At 35.1% G+C, this 9,729-nt stretch overlaps 2 protein-coding genes across 2 annotated transcripts in view; both read right to left on the minus strand.

Annotated features, from left to right (window-relative positions):
* LOC110024025 (momilactone A synthase-like) overlaps positions 1-349 on the minus strand; it is a 958-nt gene extending 609 nt beyond the window's left edge. The window contains exon 1 of the mRNA XM_020723739.1: positions 4-349. Coding sequence (XP_020579398.1) covers positions 4-321 — 318 coding nt within the window. The 5' untranslated portion in view covers positions 322-349. The remainder of the gene's footprint in view (positions 1-3) is intronic.
* LOC110024022 overlaps positions 1-9,275 on the minus strand; it is a 25,979-nt gene extending 16,704 nt beyond the window's left edge. Inside the window, exons 1-2 of the mRNA XM_020723736.1 lie at positions 9,259-9,275; positions 3,388-3,390 (exon numbers count right to left, since the gene is read on the minus strand). The gene's annotated coding sequence lies outside the window, so the exon portion shown is untranslated. The remainder of the gene's footprint in view (positions 1-3,387; positions 3,391-9,258) is intronic.
* Positions 9,276-9,729: the final 454 nt, after the last annotated feature.

The raw sequence follows: 9,729 nt of genomic DNA on the forward strand, positions 1-9,729 counted from the left end.
AGCGAGTTCGAGGATGGCGCTGTTTTTGCCGGCCACACCGGCGTTGCTGAAGAAGATGTCGAGGCGGCCGTAGGTGGCGACGGCGAGGTCGACGGCGGCGGCGAGGTGGAGTTCATCGCGGACGTCGCAGTGGACGAAGGTGCAGCGACCGGGGGGTGGGATGGAGCCGGCGACGAGCTGGCCTAGGGAATCGTTTATGTCGGCGATGAGGACTGCGGCACCGTTGGAGGCGAAGAGGCGGGCGGTTGCTTCGCCGATGCCGCTGGATCCGCCGGTTATGATGGCTACCTTCCCCTCCAGCCTCGGCTTGTCGGAAGCCATCTGATCTCTCTGTTTCTCTCTGTTTCTGGCTATTCCGGTGATCAATGGCGAGAGCTTCATTGTTATATAGAGCCGGGGAGGCGGAGACTGGTCAAACTGCCACGTGGATCGGACCAAAAAATAATTGACTTTGGATATTTTTTATTTTATTTCCACTACGAATTCTACATAAATGTGAAAAAAAAAAAATTAGGCACATATCACATAAATTTTATATATTTATTAGTATAATATTTAAATTTTAAGTTTTGTATTTGTAACATTTAATGTATATTTATATTAATTTTTTGAAGTTAATAATGAAAATAATGTTTATGTGATTTAAATAAATAATTAAGCAAATAGATAACGTATTTAATTCTATAAATAATAAGTCATAATTCTAAAATCAAGTAATTCTATAAATTGAATCGTGTTGAATAAAAGATAATAATAATGTTTAGGTTTGATTGTGGAGCAAATATTGTGTCTGCTCTTCGTTCCAAGTCCTCTATTTCTTTCTATGAAACAGAGCTGCACGCATAGTTGTGTGGGCGTGCATGTAATACTTTTCCCTGACAGTGAGGATCGTACACAAGCTAGATAAAGCTTGTAAAAAGAAGAGGAACCATACTTTTTTTTAAGAGAAATGATGAAACATGGAGCCACAAATAGAAAGAAAAAAAGAAGATCCCTTATTTAGTGGATGACCTCTCTTATTTAATACGTCAAACACCCCACATAAGTGTATACATAAGTGGCTACACCTACAAAGTTAATACATTAAAATAAAAGTATCATGTAGTTGTGTGTATAGTGTATTATAAACGATAGTGTTATTCGTAATAAGGCAAGTGGAATAAGTTAACTTATAATATTTATGAGATACACTATAAGGGAATGTAAGGTACTTGACCCTCTCTAGAAACTTCTCTTATTCTTTATCAAAGGGATAATGTATGGATTGGTTTTACTATGATGGATTAATGGATTCCTATCAGGTTTCTCTCTCTTGTTATCATTTTTGTATTCTCCTCTAGTTTTCTCTTCTTCCTTCCAATATCTTTATGGTATCTATGCTTCAAGCTCAAGTCCATTCGAGCTTCTCTATCGATCTGGGGCGACGCTTGTTCAAGGGCAAAATCGACCGGCTTCTTCAACCCGAGCAGTAGATGGGCTCCAACCAAACAACGATCGATCGGTTCCCTCTATTTGGGTTGTTTTTGGTAATATCTAAAGGGATGTCTACCTCAGAAACTTTAGAAAACTTCAATCAATCGTCAATGCAGTTGAATACCTCAATCTCTATCCCTCCTCTCAAATTTCTAATGAGCAACCTAATACACTTTACTCAAAACCGCCTCTCCGCTAACAATTATCCTATAGGGAAGGCTCAAGTTCGGAAGGTGTTCACTGCAAATGAGTACCTAGAGTTCCAGAATGGAAGCTCTCCATGCCCACCGCAATTTTTGATTTAGTGGCTGATTCACAGATTCATAATTCACAATATACTGCAAGAGTTTTGCTTTATCAAAATCTTACAACAACACTTTAATCCATTATCTCTACACCAATTCTTCCTTATGTGTCGCATCTTTCATCGATCGTTGAGATTTGACATACTATTTCTAAGAGATTACAACCAACAAACCGCTCCAGACTCATCGAGTTGAAGAACTCCCTTCGTACCATCTTGATGAACAACCAAACCATGATACAATATTTATCAAGTGTCAAAGCTCTAATAGACAACATTGTTTTTGCAGGAGGAAAACTAGATAAAAAGGATATAATCCTTTATACACTCAACAAGCTTTCATCTACCTTTCAAAGCTTCAAGACGACAAAATGGACTCAACTACAGCCCACCGACCTCGACTACTTCAGATCAATATTGTAAGCGAAAATCAGAAACTTGACCCCTCTTCTCAACCCCATGTTGCACTCGTGGTAAGAAGATGTTCGTTAACCTATTCTTCACGTGGTCGAGGTCTAGGTACTATCGGAAGTCGAAACCATACCAAAGGGTGTCGAAATGCACAACGAGCATTAGTCCACGTCTGTAACAAATACAGACACTCGGTAGCTTCATGTTAGCACCAGTTAAACCTAGAGGATGTACCTACCAAGCAAGCCTTATAAGCATCGACCTCGAAAGAATAGTTGATGAAGTCACTCATACTTGTTGAATTAACATGTTGAACAAATTTGATGAATTAACTAGGTGAATTGTGTGACAAGTTGGCTGAGCTAATATTTGGGATGTTAAAAAACCTAGTCTGTTGGATTTAGTTAAGGGAGGTTGTCGAGCTACATTGCCAAGATGATCGAGTTCAATTATCGTCTTATGTTTTCCCCAAATATTCAAGGAATATTTTAATCCCATCACGTGCCTATATTATCTCGTGCTTAGAACTTGGTCACATGACTTCTATGGCTATACAATACCATATTACAATTTAACTCATAGTAATCATGAAACCCTTGGAAAACTATAAGCCAGATTTGTCCAACAAATGGTATTGAATATATATATTAATTTACTAATAACACTAAACTATTAACCACACAGGTTTATTATTTTCATTTGTCTGTGTGAATCATGGAATTTTCTTGGGTTATCTTATCTCATCATTGATATGTTTAATTTAAAAAAGATATAATTTAAATAAGATTCATCACAATGTATCATTTATATGTGAATAAATTTCCTGAAAGGATTTTTGGAAATTTCTCTTATAGGAATCGTTGATAATATGAAGGGACTTTCTTACTTTAAGAATTTAAGAACATTATTATAAATATAGTGATAACTTGTGTAATTTATTTTAAAATGTTTTTTTTTATTTGAATAACTTTTAAGATAGTAATATTAAAGAGTTAAAATTCAGTTGAGCTTAACAATATTATTTTATAAATTAGTAATTTTAAAATGGATATTTTAACATGATTTATTAATGATGAGATGTTTTTATTAGGAATAAAACACTTGATTGCAAAATAATGAGTGATATTCATTCATAAAATGATGCTACATTGTTGAATCCTTTAAAGACTTAGGTTCTAGTGTTGTTTTTGAGCTTATACAACCTCAAAGAGATCTTACTTTTGGGTGGAAAATAATTGAAAAAAGGAGAATAGAGTGGGAAAACTCTCATCTTATCTCAAGCTTACAGGAGAACAAGACGAGGCTTGATAGGGGGATGAGAGCCAATTGGAATGATAAGAATGGTCCCCCCTCTTCCCTCGTGGTGGGAGGTATACTTAATCCCCTCCCCCCCTCCTCTCCTCTCGCTCAAGTGATGGAGAAAATAAGAAATACAAAGCTTGGATCGCACAATATGAGGCATGTTCATAATGTCCTTTAACAAGATGAATGTTAGGAGATTTTAGGTAGACGTGGACATATATTCGTCAATGGGTGTTTCCTTTCATATATACCATTTATGATACTTGAGGAGTGATCATGGAAAGTTCGATAGAGTGCTTCAGCAACTGGTGCAGGACAACTGAAAGAACAAGAAGTGACGTCGATAGGTCATCGCGATAGATTACTCTAACAACTGGTAAAGAATAGTTGACAAGTTAGGTAGAACACCTCGACTAGATACTTCAGTTGTTAGTGTTTTATGGTATTTGAGATTTACAAAGAATGAATCCTCCAAGCCCAAAACCTACTTTTTATAAGCAAAATCCCATGAAAGCTACTTATGGGTATACATTTAGTTTCTTGATTTTCTTAACTCTTAAATAATATATTATGAGGAGTAAAAGAATAAAGAAAAACTTGCTACTTATTCATGTAACAAAAAATTTTTTTGATAGTCACTTATGTAGAACTAGGCCAAAACATGATAAAATGTTGAATCAACTTATTTCAAAATCGCACCTAACACCCTGAAGCTTTATTGGGTACACCTATAGGGAGTCGTTCAAAAAACAAATGACTGAGTTTGGACTTTCCTTCTCCTAGGGACAATTTTACAGTACCTATAGGAAGTAGTCGCTAGAACTTCCTGGTATGTATGAACTAATAATCTCTTATGGGCCTTAGCTTTTCAATTATGGAAGTCATTTGTCTGTTTGATATAGCCTGCATGAGGCATTTAAAGGCCTGGACGGTCAATTATTTCTAGTAAAGACACATACTTCTGGATGGAAGTAGAGCATGAATTATAAAAGTAGCTTTTATAGAATGAAAGGATATGAAAATAGTTGAATTGAATAGTGGCAACTGTAAATACATCGGTTGTGGAATCATTTCAAGCGTTAAATCTCTGTTCTATATATAACCACTGTATGAGCTTTGCAGAGGTTCCTTTTAACTGTTCTTATTTCAATGAGAAAGATTGATGGATTATATTTGTCGTGGGCAAAAATGAGAGAGTCATTCCAAAAAGGATCAAGATCTTTAGAAAGGGGAGATATTTGTAGGTTTATAGACTGCTAGAGCTAGGGCTTCTTAAGGTTGTTCTTCACAGGATGCTTTGTTGATGAATACCATTCAGGTTAATCTGAAAGGTATTGCCTCAGGCATTCTGCCAACAATATCTTTTTATGATCTTCTACTTTTGGAACAAATTTTTATCGATCTGAATGATGCTTTGGTAGCGTGTATATATGACCTCCTCGGTGAATAAATGTAAAGAATGAGAAGAGAAGTTTTAGAGTTTGTTTGGGAGAGAATACACGGCGTGTAACAATCGGCCTTCGTAGCCCCCAGCTTCCATTGACCGCCTGTCTCACTAGCCGCAAACCACCGTCGATCATTGCTCATTGTCACCAATTGTTATTTCAAAGTACAGACTATCACAACCAATGCTTGCAACCATTATTTACAGATTACAACTATTTTTGAATTTTCTAATACTTTCTTTTTAGCTATATAAATATATACAAGTGTAGTTTTCCATATAACCATGCACATTCTCTCTGTCGTGAGAAAAGAACATGCTTCTCTACTTACAAACATGCAATGGATTATTTTAATTGGGCCAAACCCAATGATTTTTTTTTTCGGAGGTTTTCACGTACTAATATTGTTGTCTTATCACGCAACTTTTCTCTTTTCTATGTATACGCTGGATAATTGTGTAATACTGAGACGTTAAATTATCACTTTAGTGTCACAAAACTTCTAAAACTAAAAAAAACTTTGTTTTGTTACACCAATTTTTTAAAAAACGAAAAATTCGGTTTTTATAATATAAAGAGCAAATTTTAATTACAATATAAAGAGAAAATGAAAAACAAATTTGAATCATATATTTAGTTTTGGCATTTTAGTTTTCGATTTAATAAGCTTATCTATTTCACACCCACCGAGCCATTTAGGGGCTTGTTTAAGCTCAAACTCATTTACAAAAAAATATGTTCAAAGTTACCTCGAGCTCGCTTCAACATTTTAAGATTTTGTTCAAACTCGGCTCATTTAAAACTTATATTGTTCAAACCCGATTCAAACTCAATTAATGGAGTGACCCATTCAACTCTTTTGGAACAAAGCCTGAGTTTCTAGTAGAACTTTTATTGGGTCATAGTCAACATTTAAAATTGTACATAATGATAACTTAAATAAATCAAAAATAGCTTAATAAAGTATAGAAGACCAACTTTCTATTTATAAGCTCCCGAAGCAAGCTGAAACACAACCCGTCCACCTGCTGCCGTTGAATTGATCAGAGTCGCATTCTTCGGCTTGACATTTAAAAAGCAATGTCAATGCATTAATTCTTTGTTTTTGAGACATTTGAAGGAATTTAATTATTTTTTAGTTAATAAAACAGAAAATAAAATTAATTTTTATTTTATTTTATATAAATTTATTCTTTTTTATTTACAATTTATATTAAATTTTTAAATAATATCAAAGCTTGAATGGAGCACCAAAACTGCTTTGTTCACGAGTTTTAAATGATTTTGTTCATGATAATAATCGAATCAAACAAAGAGGTATGTAAAGTTGCTCATGTAATAATCGAGTATCCAAAGAAGTGTTTAAGCTCGTTTGACCATGTGTACATCAAAAGTACCAGCACGAAACTCAATGCCCTTAGACGGCCCAAACGTCCACAGAGGTCGGGCAGATTGAACGTCCTACCTTACTACCATCGTCCTGACAGGGAAAATTCGACCGGTCTCCTGCGGTGAGAGATTCTAATGGTGGACCACGCCTGCAATCCTGACTGACCATGGCGCATGTAAGAGAACCCAATTGCAGTAGACCGACCGATCCACGACGAAATGAGATCGTCGTGCTGCCAAGCACCTTGACCGACCGCATGTACGTAGGGGGCACAATCGTCACTCGATCGGTCGTCTCAGAGCTTGTTTGCGGCGGAGAGGGTGGCGCGGTGCGAATCAGAATCGCAGTTCCGAGTCATTTGTGAAGGAGAAGCGACGCGGTGCATGTGTTTTTTTCGGCGTTCTTAACGAAAACACAGGCAGTGGGTTCAAATGGTTAAGCGACGCGGTGCATGTGTTTTTTTCGGCGTTCTTAACGAAAACGCAGGCAGTGGGTTCAATCGGTCTCTCACGGTGAGCGACTTTAATGGCAGACCATGCTTGCGGTCCAGACTGACCAGGGCGTACGTAAGAGCACCCAACCGCAGCAGTCCGATCGATCCATGACGAAATGAGATCGTCGGCGGCCAAGCACCTCAACCGACCGACATGTACGTTGAAGGGCACAATCGCCCCTTGCCGGTTGTTTCAGCAAACCGATGTCAAACCAGTTGGCCAACCGATCACCATCATAATTGAAATTCAAATTATAATGCAAATATGACCTGAAATCCATACAAAAAAAATAATGATTTAATCACATAAAGAGCGATTTTCATAACTATTCCCTCATTTATGCAATTTTACAAAATGCATCCTCATAAACAGAGAACAAAAATGCAAATAAAGGTGACTGAACTCTTGCGACAAGGAATTCTGGGCTTACTCAACTCTCTCTCATCTTTCTCTTCTTCATTTAGCTCTAACTCCCGAGGCATGCCGACAAAAGACAATCCAAGATCCAACAAACCACATATATAAATGAACATAAGCGAGCTATAAACGAACGAGTAATAAGTAGCTTAAATTTTATGGGTAGATTCTTAAAATTTTGAGTGAATAATGGGCAAAAATCAAAATTTTTAGTGAATGGGGCACAAATTATTAATTTCAAAAAAGCCTCAATTTGTTTCATCTTGACATAGGATGATATTGATGATTTTATATTTTAAAATTTTAATTTAAATTTGATAAAAAAATACTTATAAAAGTATAAAAAAATTATTTGAAATTCTGTCTGACCATTTTATAGCAGGTATGAGATACATATATTTTTTATTTATAGTACTATTTATTAATCATTTATTTTAAAATGTATAAGTTATACAAATAAATCATTTTATTAATATAGTAAAGCATTATACAAACGCGTTGAAAATCTAATATAATTAGGGTTGTCAAAACGGCTCGTTCTTCACGAACAGCTCGTGTTTGGCTTGTTAAGAAGCTTGTGTTTGGCTCGTTCGCTAAGTTGACGAGCCGAACACATACAATATTAACAAATATTTGTTCGTTTGTGTTTGACTCGTTTTGGCTTGAAATACTACTAATCAATTATATAGATATGTCTTTGATGAATAGTTATTTTTAAAAATTTAATTGACTAAAGGCTACAAAGATTTATAATCAATTAAAAGTATCAATGAAGATAATAGAATAAAAATGATTAAATTAGATTCAAATTATGTTTTAAATCTTGCCCCAATCATACACATATGATGGCTACGTTATTAGGGTTGTAAAAATGACTCTTTGTTCACGAACGACTCGTGTTCGGCTTGCTAAGCAAATGAGCCGGACATAAACACACTTTTTGTTCTTGAAATATAAACGAGCCGAACACGAGCTGAGCCTGGGCTCGCTCTTGTTTGGCTATTTGACACCCCTAAATATAACTTATAACTAAAATTTTAATTTAATTTTGTTGAATCCAAATTTGTCAAGGAGGCAAACTCAAGGTAGAGAGCATCACAAATGCGAGAGTAGAAAATGGGTAACCATCTTTCAAAAATTGACCCCCTATTTATATACATGATGATGTATAGATTGAAGATTACGTTTATGTCCTCTATTCATTAAATTTGGGAGAGTAATTTTATTACATTATACATGTGTCAGATATATATTCGATGGTGGAGATTTACCTCGTGCGATGGATCATTACCGGTCGATGCGCCTAAGGCCGATCAGTTCGCCTCAGGTCGATGGTTCGCCTTAGATCAATCTGTTAGATTGTAGCCCTTTATGGGATCAGGAATCACGTTGTGAATCAATCGATTTTAGGTTAAGTTGAACAAATTTCTTTGTTGTGGTTTGGGTGGATGATAACGAGTCAGTTGAATCCTTTCATTTGTCATTATCGTTTTTAGTCGTTGGATTTCTTTGAGATTTGTGCTGACATATTTGTGTATACAATTTTAAATAAAATATGATTTAAAATGAATTAAAATTAAAATATTTTTTATAACATCAACTAAAAACAATTTAAAATTAATTAAAATTAAAAAAAAAACAATTTAATGCTCATGAACAAATTCATTAGAACGATCGAGTAAAGCTTGATTTTGGCTTAAAACTTGATATAAAATATAATTAAAATATAACTTAATTTAAATAAAATCATATTAAAAACTAATTTAAAATTAAAATAGTTTTTATATTATTAACATAAAAATATTTAAATCCACTATAATATTTTTATTTAATACAAACAAATTTTGGGAAAAAGTAAATGTAAATTAATAAAATAAAATAAGAATGCAAAAAATGTTGAGCTAGCCGAGTTAATTGTAAATTGAAATTTAGGTGTTCCGCATGTAAATACATGGGAATAGAGTGGCATGTATGTAGATGCCTCCACTGTATCTTTTCAGTTTCCGGGCGTCCAATCTTTACTAGGGGTGTAAACGAGCCCAACACGAGCGAGCCATGCTCAGCTCGTGTTCGGCTCGTTTATATTTCGAGCTCAGAAAGTGTGTTTGTGTTTGACTCGTTTGCTTAACGAGCCAAACACGAGCTGTTCAAGAACAAAGAATCCTTTTAACAACCCTAATCATGTAGCCATAAGACAATAAGAGTTTGAGCAATATTTAAAAATTATTATTTATATTAAAACATCATTTGAATCTAATTTAATAATTTTTATTCTATTTTCTTAATCAATATTTTAATTGGTTATAAATTTTTGTAGCCTTGTAGTCAATTAGATTTTTTTAAAATACTACTTTATATATATAGAGCCAAAACGAGTCGAACACGAACGAACACATCTTAGTTCGTGTTCAGCTCGTTAACTTATCGAACGAAATTAACGAGCCGAACGCGAGCTTCTTAACGAATTGAACACGAGTTGTTCGCGAACAACGA

This window comes from Phalaenopsis equestris, unplaced genomic scaffold (genome assembly GCF_001263595.1).
Source record: "Phalaenopsis equestris unplaced genomic scaffold, ASM126359v1 Scaffold000240, whole genome shotgun sequence".
Classification (NCBI taxonomy): domain Eukaryota; kingdom Viridiplantae; phylum Streptophyta; class Magnoliopsida; order Asparagales; family Orchidaceae; genus Phalaenopsis; species Phalaenopsis equestris.